At 41.1% G+C, this 15,394-nt stretch overlaps 1 protein-coding gene across 1 annotated transcript in view; it reads left to right on the top strand.

Annotated features, from left to right (window-relative positions):
- The window catches only part of LOC136406603 (ABC-type organic anion transporter ABCA8-like), an 88,963-nt gene that overhangs the window by 69,797 nt on the left and 3,772 nt on the right, over positions 1-15,394 (top strand). The window contains exons 34-35 of the mRNA XM_066386584.1: positions 14,101-14,220; positions 14,426-14,566. Coding sequence (XP_066242681.1) covers positions 14,101-14,220; positions 14,426-14,566 — 261 coding nt within the window. The remainder of the gene's footprint in view (positions 1-14,100; positions 14,221-14,425; positions 14,567-15,394) is intronic.

Raw genomic sequence — 15,394 nt, 5'->3', positions numbered from 1 at the left:
GAGACTCTCTTTGTGTCCTCTTATGTGGTCTATCCCAGGAATGTACCATGAGCACTTGAAAAAAAATGTATATTTTGCTGCTTTGGGGTGAAAGGTTCTGAAGAATTCTATTAAATCCAGTTGATCTAGTATGTCATTTAAGGCTGCTGTTTTTTGTTAAATTACCATCTGGACGATCTATCCATTGATGTTAGTGGGGTATTAAAATCCCCTACTATTATACTACTGCTGCTTATCTCACCCATTATATCCATCAATATTTGCTTTATATATTTAGGTGTTTATTAGGCACATATTTATTTACAATGGTTATATCCTCCTGTTGTGTTGCTCCCTTTATCATTATGTAGTGACATTCTATATCTCTTAGTATGGGCTTTGTTTTAAAGTCTATTTTGTCAGATATAAGTATTGCTACCCCAGCTTTTCTTTTATTTTTATTTGCATGAAATTCTTTTTTCCATTCTTCACTTTCAGTCTATGTGTACATTTTTGTCTGATGTGGGTCTCATGTAGAGAACATATGTATGGATCCTGTTTTCTTATTTACACGCCGATGCTATGTCTTTTGATTAGAGCATTTAAACCATTTACATTTAAGGGTATTATTGATATGTAGTTGTTCATTGCCATTTTATTGTTTAAATCTACAATCCTCTTTTTCTCAATTTTTTTTCCTTTGCCCTTTTTACAGCAGGCCCCTTAACATTTCTTGCCATACTGATTTAGTTGTAATGAATTTTTTGAGGTTTTTTTGTCTAAGAAACTTTTTATTTCTCTTTCAATTTTAAATGATAGCCTTGCTGGATAAGGACGTCTTGGTGGTAGGTTCTTGCTTTGCATCACTTTGAATATTTCTTGCCAATCCCTTCTGGCCTTAAGTGTTTCTGTTGAGAAGTCAAATGTCATCATTATGGGTGCTTCTTTGTAGGTAATTAATTGCTTTTCTCTTGCAGCTTTTAGTATTCTTTCTTTATCTCTTAACTTTGGCACTTTAATTATGATGTGTTTTGGTGTAGGCCTCCCTTGGTTCCCCTTAAAGGGACTCTCTGTGCTTCTTGAACTTGTGTGACTTATTCCTTCATCAATTTATGGAAGTTTTCAGCTTTGATTTCTTCAAACAGGTTCTCTATCCCTTGTTCATTCTCTTCTCCTTCAGGAACCCCCATGTGCGGATGTTGTTTCTCTTCATGTTGTCACAGAGCTCCCTTAAAGTTTCCTCAGGCTTTCTGAGCCTCTTTTCTTTTTGATGCTCTGTTTCCATGCTTTTGTTTATGATGCTCTCTAAATTGCTGATTTGATCCTCTGCTTCATCCAGCCTACTGTTAATTCCTTCTAGTGCAGTCTTAATTCCTGATATTGTATTTGTAATTTCTGACTTTTTTTTTATGATTTCAATGTCCTTTTTTTATGCTTCTATCTTTTTTTACATGCTCATTATGTCCATCCATTGTTGTGCTAAGATCCATGAGCATCCTAAAAATCATTGTTTTAAATTCTGCATCTGGTAGTTTGGTTACTTCCATCTCATTCTGTTCTTTTTCTTGGGATTTCTCTTGTTGATTGATTTGCATCATATTTGTCTCTTTTTGTATTTTTTTTTTGTGTATTAGGTAGCACTGTCTGAATTTGGAATTTTTGTGGGGTCTTTATGAAGAAGATGGACTCAGTGGTACTGCCCACCAGGCCACTTGTTTTCTTTGTTCTAGGAATGCTTCTTGTGATACTACTTTCCCTCTTGTTGTATGTGAATTTTTGATGCAGTTTGTGCTTTCATGGGTATGGTTATCCCTTCAGGCTGGCTGACTTGAAGGTCAACCTTGATCATGTGTATTACACATTGCAATGTCTGTCCTTTTGGGCATATTTATTCTCCACAGTGTCTGGTGCCTGCTAGACTCCACCTTTTGATGTGCTGTTTGTATAGTCTAAAGTTGGTGCTGTCTGCCACCCACTATCAGTAGTATTGGCTCTAGTTCTTCTTGGGTTGGCATCACCTGTTGTTTGTAACTTGCTTTGGGCTAACAGTCTGCAGCTACTGCACACTTTTCTATTTGTGTCTACATTTTCTGGGTACTATGGAAGGGGACAATCTTTGCATAATGATCAGTTTCCTTCTGCTTAGAGATGACAGCTGCTCAATACAAGCTTCAAGTTCTGTTAGATTTGTCTCCACTTTTCTGCTACTCCTTCTCCTCTTACAGCTGCCTGGTCTTCCCACAGAGTCTTCTGTAGTAAGTTTTTAGTGTGGGTTCAGATTGACATCTCCCAACCAACCACTCTACAAGTTGCATGCTTGGTAGGTTAGAGCAGATGACATTGTGAATACAACATTTGTGAGACCCCCTACCTCAGGGGTCTCTTGGTCAGTAGCTCAGTATGGGGAATGTGCCCCTACTGCAGAGGTTGATCACTCAGCCACTGCTGGATACTCAGATTTTACTTCTCCCCAACAAGGTGAGCAGCAGGTTCAGACTGAGTATGGTCCACAGTCTCCTATGCAGAAGTTATTTCAGCTGGTGAGAAACCCCAGTATTAGGAGAAGACTGAGAGATTCTTTTCTTGGGGCTGATGGTGCCTCTTCTGAAGGTGGCTAAGCCCCTCAACCAAATCTATCTATAGACTCACAGGGACCTACATGTTAAATGTCCATGCTCCAAGCCTCTCTCCCTTCCCTCTCTGGAATCTAGCCTAGCAGGACATTATGTTCAGTGCCCAGGTTGGCTGATTGTGAACCTCCACCCTCTCCCATGAGCCAGTGTGCAGGTGTTGATCACAGAGAGTGGAATACGCCTCAGCTGGGTCAGGTGTGAGGAGCTTTTTTTTAGGATACCACTCTAGCAAAGGTTGTTAGGTATCGAACCGATGCCTTTGGCAGCTGGCCTCTGGATGTGCCAGCCATGGGCCTCCCTAGCAGGAACTCAGCAAAGACCAGTGGGAGACATTGCCTGTGACTGTCCCTCAGCAACCTTCTTATAGCTACAAGAAATTCAGAGTGTGTGACTGCTTCTGCTAGGCCCAGGTGTACATAGAAATACCAAGGTGCACTCCAAGGTTGGCTTTTATGCACTCTGGGCCTGGGGGAAAGTTCGCTCAAATGGCCATGTTTCCCTGAGTCCCATCTCCTGCAACCCCTATCTACTGGCCTCTTGGGCTCAGCCACTGAAAATATCTTCGCTAGAGTCTAGAGCCTGGGGCAATTCAGGAATTAGGAAGGGTTGTGGGTATGGCTCTGCCCCTTGGCCCCAGGTGTCTGTCTGTCCAGACATTTTTACAGACCTAAGTAGCGTATGGCCCCAGGGGTCTGGTGATTGTGGCTTCTGAGAGCCAGAGGTGTCATCTGCTTGCTCCAAACAGTTTCTGTTAAGTCTCCTGTGAGGCAAAATTACCTATCTTAGACTTGAGAGAGTGTGGAGGGAGCTCCGGCCTCAACAACAGAAAACTTAGTTACTGATGTGCCTCCTGCTTCCTGGCCTCTGTGAATGACCTGTGGCCATGACTGGGGTAGGAGAAACTCCTGAGGGTGGGACAGCTGCTATTCCCTAGGCTGATGCCACTCAGAGGGGATTGCTCCACCCAAGAAAAATCACAACTTCTCTACTGGAAAATGACTCAGCATGGGTGTTATGGTGATCATCCCCTATAGTGTTTCTCCCTGGGTCTCCAACTTTACACTCTCCTCAAACAACTCCAGTCCTCTCAGCTCTCCCACACAGAACTCTTGGAATGTGGCTGTGAACGAAGTGTTCATTGCTGGACCTTTAAGATAGAATTTGCATCAGAGAGCTCTGTCTGTTTCTCAGAGACAGAAACTTTCGCCATCTAGCCATGACAAATCTATTACGGGGTCTTGAACGGGAAAAGGTATGAAATTGTATAAGTGATAGACAGAGACTTAAAGATATATACATACAGATGGGTTTGGGAGGATGGCACAGAGAACAGTCTCTACTGTTCCCAAGCCATAACATGGCTGCTCCCAAAGACACATCCATCCCTATTCAAAGAAAAAACATGGTCCATTAGCAATTCAATTATTTCCAAGACAACTCTAAGACAACCCCCACCATACCATTTAAATCTAACTTTACACCAATAAGAAACTAGCTTCCAGCCTCTTCCGGAGAACATGGGTGGGATAAGTGAGAATCAGGTGTAGCTTTGTTAACTAGGCAGGTGAGGTGGGGGTTGGGGCCCAGCACCTCTGTCTCATAGATATCCAGATTGTAAAAACAACCTGTTTATATGTCAGTCCCCAATGATTCCCCCTTTCTTTTAAAAAAACTTCAATTCACGTTCTGTGACTCATTCTCATCGGAATTCCCATGTTCAAATTTGGAGGCAGACTGGAAAAATATAATATAAACAACAAAATTAAAATAGCCAATGCTAACAGATACTATAACAAGTATCCCAATACAATGAAGTGATTAAAATAAAATTCTTTAAGTTTTAAATGTCCTTAACATGTTAATATAATTTCACCAAGCCCATGTTGATACCATCACCACTTCACATTATTTGTAAATGTAACCCAACCCCACTTCAGTCTGAGAACTGTCCCAAGGAGCAGGAGTCACACACATTCAAGAAAAGTCCACAAGGCACTGGAGTTGTGGTCACATTTTTACACTTTTCAGCTAGAATCCAAGTCCCAATGACCACTGCTTTTAGCTGGTAATGATTCAGGTAGATGGAAAAGCCATCTGCAGTACATATGGAGATAGAGTTTCTGTTTGTTTGTTTTTTCTTTAAACTGGAGAAAGGAACCCAGGGTGCCTTTTCCTGGAGCTCTGCATCCATGGGGTGGTGAAGAGAACCTTGGGATACACTATGCTGAGTGGCAGAGGTAAATTCGTCTAAATTAGGAGCAGGTCCCATCCTAAAATAGGCAGGGAACATTGAGGAAGTGGAATAAAGGAGACACTATATAATATTAAACAAAGCAGCAGAAAATAAGACTAGCAACATCCACAACAAAGGTCTTTGAGGGATGAATAAAAACCTGAATATTCAAGCAAGACATAGTAAGTGGCCCTCATTTCCATAAGAAATGAAATCAGTTTACCTGCTACTTGGAAGAAATACCCTAGGCTTGTCCACGGTGATATGAGATGAAGTTGATGTCTCTGGACACCTTTAACCTTCAGTGGCAAGTCCCAGCAGCTTGGGCAAGGTTATATTATAGGTGGCTGTTAGCAGGGCTGGAAGAGACTGAACCCTCCCTTAGAGGAGCGAGGGGGCAGCTTACCTTTCATTGTCCCATTTTCCCACAGTAAAGGCATCTCCCTGATGGGGGCTGAGAAGCCTGGCAGGCTTTAGCTCAATGACCTTCCTTTCCAATCTTGAAGCAGGGCCTTGATGGAGTCCTATGAAGCCCATTAGGGGTGTTGGAGACTTTAAGGATGTATTCCAAGAGTTGGTATTTTGCCTGATCTCTTTTTGGGCTTTGTCTGCCTTTTCTGTTCTTCTTGGTCATTATAGACCTTAAAAGCCAATCTCAGTAGATCTTGCTGAGGGGTTTGAGGGTCCTCATCTGCCTATATAAACTTTTTCCATATATCTGAAGCTGATTGGAAAAAGACAGAACAGCATTATTAGCTGGATCAAATAAAAGAGGGTAGAAGTTTATAGGAGAAAGAGGTTTGGTGTCTCCTGTGGGATTCCAGAGTCTATCAGCTGCTGAATAACCCTCTACATCAGCATTCAAAATAAATTTTTTTAAAGTATAAAGCATGATAAAGTAGATTTGTGGTAGTTTCAGGATATGACTCCCTTTTTTTATATTATTTATGATGCAATTAACTTTTAATCATTTGTTGAGCACATTTTATAATACCTTGACTTCAAAGATTGTAAGAAATACTTGTTTTTATGTTAACTTCTATCAAAATATAGTAAATGCATTTTCAAGTAACATTCCTATACTTATTAAATAATTTCTACCCCATTAATTAACAGGCAAATTAAAGAGTATATTAAAGCTGGAAAATTCCAGTTTGGCTTTTATTATTTTTCTATATTAAGCAAATCTACCCTGCTTCAAGCTTTGCAGCCTGCAGCTTGCAGTTTGGCTAAATTAGCAAGTCTCTAAGATCCACATTCTATCCCTTTTGCTCACTTACAATCTAAAGCACAGGTATTACTGTACAAGGAAATTAGGCACATTACACAAATACAACAACATAACATTATACAATTTCAACAATTACAAAGATCAACTTCACCAGTCTCTGAGCACTTTGCCAAAAGTGCAAAATGTCCTCAGACTTCTTTCTAACCATGGAAAAGCTTCTTAGGGCACGGGGAGGGCCTCCAGCAAAGCCACCCCCCCAGTGTGAAATCTTATATATATGGATTTCACATTGTCCAAAATCCATAAGTCCATGCAACGAAGGAGCCAGTGCTCACTCCAGTCCTAGTCCAGGAATCAGTCCATGTACATGGGGCCTCAGCCACCCCCCTCATTCCTGCCATCCTGGCAGGTCTTACACTGTCCCAAAGAGGAGCACATGGCAATGGCAGTCAGCATTTCCATCTTTGCTCTGGAGAGCATGATGGCATCTACCCTTATCCCCTATGTCCCAAAATTGCAGACCTACCAAGGGCATAGTAAGTACTCCTTGCTGTTGGGCTCTCACCTTCTGAAGACTTCAGATCACAACTCTAGCCCGATTCTCCTCATTCTCCAAAGAGTAACTGAAAATGCCAGCTCCTGCCACTGGGCTGCCACTGCCTTCAGCTCAATGGGCCTTGCAGCCCCAGCCCCGGCCTCAGCCCTGCCTCCTGCTGCTGCTGGCTCTCCACAATGTCCAGGGCAATATGTAACTCACACACCTGTGATTCTCCAGTGGCTTATTCATTTCCAGGCAAATCTCATGAACCTTGTTGCCTCCTCCAGTGCTTGCTCCAGCTCCAGGGTTGACATCTCTTTCTCCCACATTTGCTCCAGCTCCTTCCACTGCTCAGTTTGCAGGTCCTGAGCAGCCTCTTCCACAGAGTTCTTGGTTTCCTCATGCATGGCTGTAATATTTAGCCAGCCTATGGCCTCCAAAAGGACAGCCATGGGGAACCATAACAGCAGCCAGTTCTCTACTCCACCCCTCAAGGGTGGTGGCTCCATACCAATCTCCAAATCCTTCCACAGACTACACCAAATGTAAAGCCAGTAGCCATGGCCACTATCACAGCCACCTGGCTCATGCAGGTTTTCATTTGATTTGGACAAACGGTAATAAAATAATGGAGCCAAGAACTGGTGGCCCATCATTTTTATCCTAGCTTGCACCCAGCAGGCAAGAAATACACACAGTGGGAAAACACTTCCTTTTCATTCAGGGCTCCTAAAGCTACTGACTTATCTGAGTATTCCTAGAATCAAAGGTTTCTACCTACCAGCCTTATTCACCTCTGTTCCCCATCTCCTTCTCTCTGCACAAACTCTGCACAAACTGGCTTCTCCTTCAGCACTCCACCATCTTGGCTACCTCCTCCCCTCCACATGGCCTTTCTCTGCCCTGCTACAGCATGGGATCTTCTGCCCCATTTTATAGTGTAGAAATCCAAACTTTTAAGCCAATATACAAATAAGGAAGTCTCTGATACAAAGTCACTTATCTGAGGCATAATGGGATTCCTCATAAGAGTGTACCACCCCACATCATGCAACAGTCAAGGGTGTAGGGAAAAGCTTAGTGTTGAGAATATTTTAGGATTAAAAGGATAGGAAAGGCTTAGTCTTAAAACTAAGCCTTAGGTTAGGGGTCCCCAAACTTTTTACAAAGGGGGCCAGTTTACTGTCCCTCAGACCATTGGAGGGCCGGACTATAAAAAAACAACAACTATGAACAAATCCCTATGCACACTGCACATATCTTATTTTAAAGTAAAAAAAAAAAAATGGGAACAAATACAATATTTAAAATAAAGAACAAGTAAATTTAAATCAACAAACTGACCAATATTTCAATGGGAACTATGGGCCTGCTTTTGGCTAATGAGATGATCAATGTCTGATTCCATATTTGCCACTGCTAGCCGTAACAAGTGATATGACGTGTTTCCAGAGCTGTGACGTGTGCATCCCGCGTCACTGGAAGTAGTACTGTATGTGAATTATGCCGTGCTTTGTAGTAGTCAGCCCTCTCACTGACCACCAATGAAAGAGGTGCCCCTTCTAGAAGTGCAGTGGGGGCCAGATAAATGGCCTCAGGGGGCCACATGCGGCCCGTGGGTCATAGTTTGGGTACCCCTGCCTTAGGCTATAAGGACCCTGTCTGCTTACAGCCTGTCCCCCACACCCAATGCAAACTATAAGTGAGCAAACATATACATCATATTTGCAAACTTATTTGACCCACATTCCATTTTATTTAAATTTAAACGAGTGTGCTTTACTTATTTTAATTAAAATTAAAAATTTGTAGGAATGATAGCATTTTATTTTTTTCAATATTAGAGCCGGCATTTTCAAACTTAATTCAGGCCTTAAAAACAGACACACTTAGACATTAAACAAAGACTTCACATACAATAACACAAATCAAGAGTGAAACCTGGGATTTTAGAGATTAGAACGTGGCCTGCTTGATCTTACATAGGGCTATTTTAATAGGAACATAATAAAGGATAGAAATTGGCCTTGGCCTGTTGGCTCAGTGGTAGAGCGTCGGCCTGGCGTGCGGAAGTCCCGGTTTGATTCCCGGCCAGGGCACACAGAAGAAGCGCCCATCTGCTTCTCCACCCCTCCCCCTCTCTTTCCTTCTGTCTCTCTCTTCCTCTCCCACAGCCAAGGCTCCATTGGAGCAAAGATGGCCCAGGAGCTGGAGATGGCTCCATGGCCTCTGCCTCAGGTGCTAGAGTGGCTCTGGTCGCAATAGAGCAATGTCCCGGATGGGCAGAGCATCGTCCCCTGGTGGGCATGCCGGGTGGATCCTGGTTGGGCACATGCGGGAGTTTGTCTGACTGCCTCCCCATTCCAACTTAAGAAAAATACAAAAAAAAAAAAAAAAGAAGAAGAAGAAGAAAGAAACTAAACAGAACTCTCTCTTGAAAAATTTCAAGGCCTTTGAGGTGGCTGCATATGAGATTCTGTTTAGCGTACTAAAGTAGGCATTCCCTTCACCCTTTATTAAGGCACAGAAGAGTAAAGAAATAAAATGATAGTTTAGAGAAAGTTAGAGAATAATGGAAGAATGCTGTAATTTTCCCAAACTCTTAAGTCTTTTTATTTACTAAAGAAAGTCAGATAATAATACAACTTTAAAAAGCATCTGAGTCTTCTAAATATTCTTAAATTCTAATAGCTGCTGCATCTGGCACTCTAAATCCCTCCATTTCAAACCCACGCCGAATGGAAGATTCAGCTTACCTGGGAGGGGAATGCTTCTCTGCTCCTCTCCCGGGGCTGGGCCTCCCGGGCAGAGCCATGCCCCACCCATTGTGGCCATGAGTTGCCAACAGGCCTCGTGCCGGGACCCTGCTCTGCACACTGACCTCTGCAGGTTGCTTCCAAGAGGGGACTATGGCCGGCTGCGCTGGCAGCTGCTTGGGTGCAAGGCAACAGTAGTCTCCGTGGCTTCTCTGAATTCTTTGCCCCTCGGCATTATATCTAGACTTACACTTATTCGCCCAGTGTTTCCCTTTTTTACAGCATGGGCAAAGATCTGAATTCGTAGGGGCCATCTGGAATTGAAAAGGAGGCCAAGGATGATATTTGAGGGGAGCAATGGCAGTTTCTAGCAAAATGCCCTGAATCCTCGCATTGGAAACAAGATCCACTGGCATAAATATTTCCCTGATTTTTTTTCTTTTGTTTGCTTTGCCTTTTATTAAAATACCCTAAAATTCTTGCCCTAATGCCTGTGGCAAAAGCAAGACCTTCCATGTATGAAGGCCCAATATCAGTACATATTCTGTTACAAACTTCTTTTTTTACTACTATTCTTTCAACTTCCGGAATCAGCTGTGAAACAAATTCTTGATATTGCTCATTGGGACCTTGTATAATATTGCTGAATTCCTCCATTTCTTCCTCTGCATCTCGAGTTGTTCCAAACCTTGTTGGAGCAGGGATTTCCAAGAGTCTGAGACAAAGACCTTGGGAGCAGAGGTCGGCAGAGGTGCAAAGTTTAAAATGGCCACAGCTGTGATATTCTCATTTCCCGAGTTATTCCCAGACTCCAAGTTCTTCTCATATTTACATTCCTCTGTTTCTACCGCATTCTGATCAAACAACTTATTCTCAAATAAAAACATTTGTACAAAAAGAAAAAGTTCCCTCACTTTTGAACCTATCTGTTCCATGTTTATTTACTCCCAAATTACTTTATTATTATACTCTCCCTCCAAACTCTACTTAAAAGCTTCACTCTCTAAAAGCTTTATACTTAATTCATGTGCATACTTCTGGGGGGTTCCATTACCTCTCTTCTTTCCCTTTTTTGATGGCCACACATATGGGTGCCAATTGTGGCAGCTCAGCCATGATGAGTCTATTACAGGGTCTCGAACAGGAAAAGGTATGAAATTGAATAAATGATAGAGATTTAAAGATATATACATACAGATGGGTTTGGGAGGATGGCACGGAGCACAGTCTCTACTGTTCCTGAGCCCAAAGACACATCCATCTTTATTCAGGGAAAAAAACGTGGTCTATTAACAATTCAACTGTTTCAAAGAAAACCCCCATCATATAATTTAAACTAACTTTTTACACCAATAAGAAACTAGCTTCCAGCCTCTTCCGGAGAACATGGGTGGGACAAGCGAGAATCAGGTATAGGTTTGATAACTAGGCAGGTGAGTTGGGGGTTTGGGCCAAGCACCTCTGTCTCTTAGATATTCAGATTGTAAAAATACCCTGTTTATATTTCTGTCCCCAACAAGAAACATGGTTCTTTTTACAGCTAAATGCTGTCTGGGTGTCTCTTTTAGGCTCTGGGGCTCTAGGCTGGGGTTCCAGGCCTGGGGCTGAGCACCTACACTTCTCAGGCCTACCCTCCCCGCAGTCGAGTCCCTGTGGACCCTCAGCCACTGCTTGTTACTGAGAGCAGGGCAGCTCTTTCTGCATCTCCGACCTTCCTATCGGTCTCGGTGTGGCTTCTTTGGTGATACTTTGTTATAGATTCCTCTTAATTTAGTCCAAAGTTGGATTTTCAAAGATGATTGTTCTTAAGTTTTATTCCATTTTGGTTCTTGGAGGTGGCTGTTTAAACATATGCCTACTCTGTCACCATCTTATTAAGTTCCTGTACCTATATTTTGATTTCTGCTTTTATTTCTCCTTTGACCCAGTCATTTTTTAGAACAATGTTTTTTAATTTCCACATTTTTGTGAGTTTCTTTACTTCCTTTTTACAGTTGAATTCTAAATTCAAAGGCTTATGGTCAGAAAATATGCTTGGTCTAATGTCAATCTTTTTTAATCTGTTGAAGTTAGTTTGTGGCCCAACATATGGTCTATCCTTGAGAATGTCCCAAGCCCACTGGAGAAGAATGTATAATCTTATGTTCTGAGATTAAATGTCCTGTAATGTCTATTATGTTCATTTAGTATAGTGTGTCTTTTAAGGATGATATTTCTTTATTGATTTTCTGTTTGGATGATCTATCTAAAGCTACTAATGGTGTGTAGAGATTTCCAAGTATGAGTGTGTTTTTGTCTGCTTCTATTTATAGATCAGTGAGTAGATGTCTTGTATATTTTGGTGCTTTCTGGTTCAATGCATATATATTAAGACATGGTATTTCTTCTTAATATAATGTCTTTTTTATAATGAAATGTTTGTTTTTTTTTACAATAGAGACAGACAGAGACAGAGAGAAGGACAGATAGGGACAAAGAGAAAGGAAGGGAGAGAGATGAGAAACATCAAGTCTAAGTTGTAGTACCTTAGTTGTTCATTGATTTCTTTCTCATATGTGCCTTGATTGGCGGGGGAGACTACAGAAGAGCATATGACCCCTTACTCAAACAAGTGACATTAGGCTCAAGCCAGTGACCATGGGATCATGTCTATGATCCTGCACTCAAGCCAAATGAGCCTGCACTCAAACCAGATGAGTCCGCACTCAAGCCAGGTGAGCGAGTGCTCAAGCTGGCAACCTCATGGTTCTGAACCTGAGGTCCTCAACATCCGATCCAACACTTTATTTATGGCACCAAAGCCTGGTCTGGAATGAAATGTCCATCTTTGTCTCTGGTTCTATTTCTTGTCTTGAAATCAGCATTGTTAGATATGAGTATGGCTACACCTGCTTTTCTTTAAATATTATTTGCTTAGAGAATCATTTTACAACCTTTCACTTTTGAGTCTATTTTTGTCCTTGTAGCTTAGATGTGTCTCTTGAAGGCAGCATATGGTTGGGTTTTGCTTTTTGATTCAATCTGCTACTCTGTGCCTCTTTATTGGTGAGTTCGGTCCACTTACATTTAGATTAGTCACTAATACTTGAGGATTTCCTATAGCCATTTTATGTTTTGTTTTCTGGTAGCTCTATATTGTGTTTGGTTTTTCTCTTTTCTGTTTCTGTCAGTTGTTTTTGTTTGGGGGTATTCTATACTTATCCCCCATTTCTTCTTTTTTTTAAGCTTTGTATTTCAGTAGTGACTTTTTGTGGGTTGTTATCATCAATTTATTAAGAGAAAATGGTCATAAGTACAAGATTCCTATGTCTTATGAGTGCTTTTGCACACCATCCTCCTTTGCTATGCAGATATTTATCTTCTTCCCTTTTATGTTATTTTTGTCACAGATTATTCTTTTTTTTATTGTGACCTTGTTTGAGCTTTTACTTGTAGTTTTGATTTGTTTTGTTCCTTGCACATTTCCTGCAGTGGGGATTTTCTGGTGATAAATTCCTTCAACTTCTGTATGTCTGCTTAAGTTTTTATTTCTTCTTCATATCTGATGAATAATTTTGATAGATATAGTATTTTTGGCTGGCAATTCTTCTCTTTCAGTACTTTGAATGTTTGGGTCGACTCTCTACTGGCTTGTAGAGTTTCCACTGAGAAGTCTGATGATAACCAAATGGGCTTTCCTTTATATGTATGTTTTTCTTTTCCCTAGCTGCCTTGAGGATCCACTTTTTGTCATTTATTTTTGACAATGTTATTACGATTTGCCTTGGAGTAGGTGTTTTTGGGTTGAGGTACCTTGGCATTCTGTTTGTTTCTTTGCTTTGAGGCGTTACCTCTTTCCATAGGCTTGGGAAATTCTCATCAACTATTTGTTTAAAATACCCATTATTTTTTCTTGTTCTTTCTGATGGAGTCAGACAATTATTGTAGAGTTCTCTCATTTCTTTAAAATTTGTGATTCTCTCCTATTCTCTCTGTAGCATCTCTAGTTGCCTGTTTTTGATATCACTGATTGTTTTCTCTGTCTGTCTTGATCAATTAACTAAAATTGCTACCTCAGTTTTCAGTTCACATAATGAGTTCTTCTCTGTTTTTAAAGATTCAATCTCCTTGGTGACCTTGTTAAGTTGCCTACTATTGAGTATTGTCAGAACTTCAATTTTTTAATTTTCTATCATTTAACTCCAAGATTTCCATGTGATTGAGACGTTTTTCTGAAGACTTATTTTCTTTCTAAACTATATCTCTGTATTGTGTAACCATGGTATTCAATTACTTCTTTCTTGATGGCATTTAATAGTGGTATTGTTAAGAATTCTAACAAAAAACTTTAGCCCACTCAGTGCATGAACATTTTCAGGAGTGCCAGTGAACCCAGCTGGGGTTCCTTCACTGTGCTATAGTTGTTCAATTTACTGAAATTATAAGGGAAGAGATCAGGAGTATCTCTCATGCTGCCATTACTCTGACATCATCTCCTGATGTCACATTTTCCAAACAACCTTTTACCCAATATTATTCTTTACATGCAGCCCAAGCCATGCTCTATCATGTACTCTGACCAGTCATTTGGTTATTTCCATGCCTGTTATTCCTCCAATAATTTTTTCTTTCTTTGATCTGAATTCACTCTCATAATATTTTCATATGTGCTAAAAGAAACGTCTTCAAATTTATTTTTCCTATGATCTTGGCATTCCCATTCATTAACACTTCCCTTGACCTAACTTTAGGCAAGCGATCCGGGCCATTGTTAGAAAAACTGAGAGGGGCGCTCTCCTGACCACCCATTACATGGCTGAGGCTGAGGCTGTGTGTGACCGTGTGGCCATCATGGTGTCCGGAAGGCTGAGGTGGGTGTCCACACTTGGCCCCCAGTTATGCCCTGAACAAAGGACACTTCCCTCACAGATTATCTCCATGAGAACCTGAAGGGCCTTGCTGTTCTTTTCAACCTGCCCCTGCCCCTGCCCTGGCCTCCAGAACTTGAAAATTCTCAGTAGTAGATTCCTCTTTCCCTTCCTTTGGTTGACTTCATCTTCCTCCTTCCCCTTGCAGATGTATTGGAACCATCCAGCAACTAAAGAGCAAATTTGGCAAGGATTACCTGCTGGAGATAAAGCTGAAGACTCCCAGGCAGGTGGAGCCCCTGCACACTGAGATCCTGAGACTTTTCCCCCAGGCTGCTCGGCAGGAAAGGTAAACATGGGTGGTGTTCTGTTTTATCTTGGTCTTTCTTTTGTGTTCTGGTATGGTGATGAGAAAGAAAAACTTAATGTTCTCATTTTTTTATTTTTAATTTCATGAAAATTATGAATAGTTTACTAGAGAAAGGTCTAAACCAGGAGGCACCATAGGACAAAAATAAGAGAACAAAGGGCTGATTTTGGAGGCTGATTCTTATGAGAGGATGACCCAGGCATGGACATGTGCACAGACCCAGTTCATTTCAGGTGTCCTTTCTAGAGGGTGAAGCCATTTCCACTAAATGAGATCACCTGTGTAATGCTCAGTACCAGCCATCACTGAAACCTCCCTGAATGGTGTCTATTAGCATTTTTGTTATTATCAGTAATGAATGGCACTTGAGGTTCAGGTGGCTTATGCCAAAACACTAGTGGTAGAGCCAGGAGATGAAAAGAACCTCATTATTTCAGTTAAATACTCCTCTTCTCTCTAGGAGAGAAGGATGGTAAGAATTCTGCTTCTTCTGTGCTAGAGAGGCATCACTGGGTAGGTGTTCTGTCTTTTTTTTTTCACATTCAAGCCTAGAATAAAAGCAGCCTTTTCTTAAGAGCCTTAAAATAGGTCTGCTTTAGAAAGATGACTTCTTGCTGATCCAAGGGCATTCACACTATGGCTGTTTACAGTGCTATAGAGGAGTGTGCTTGCAAACAAATTATTGGCAACATTATTGCTTCATTTTATTTATTTTTTTCCAATGTCATGATTTTATTTTGTTATTTTATTTTTTATTCACTGTTGTCATTCAGTATTACTTTGTATTAGTTTTAGGTGTACAGCATA

This window comes from Saccopteryx leptura, chromosome 5 (genome assembly GCF_036850995.1).
Source record: "Saccopteryx leptura isolate mSacLep1 chromosome 5, mSacLep1_pri_phased_curated, whole genome shotgun sequence".
Classification (NCBI taxonomy): domain Eukaryota; kingdom Metazoa; phylum Chordata; class Mammalia; order Chiroptera; family Emballonuridae; genus Saccopteryx; species Saccopteryx leptura.
The sequence above is the reverse complement of the archived record's forward strand: the minus strand, read 5'-3'. Positions and strand labels throughout refer to the sequence as shown.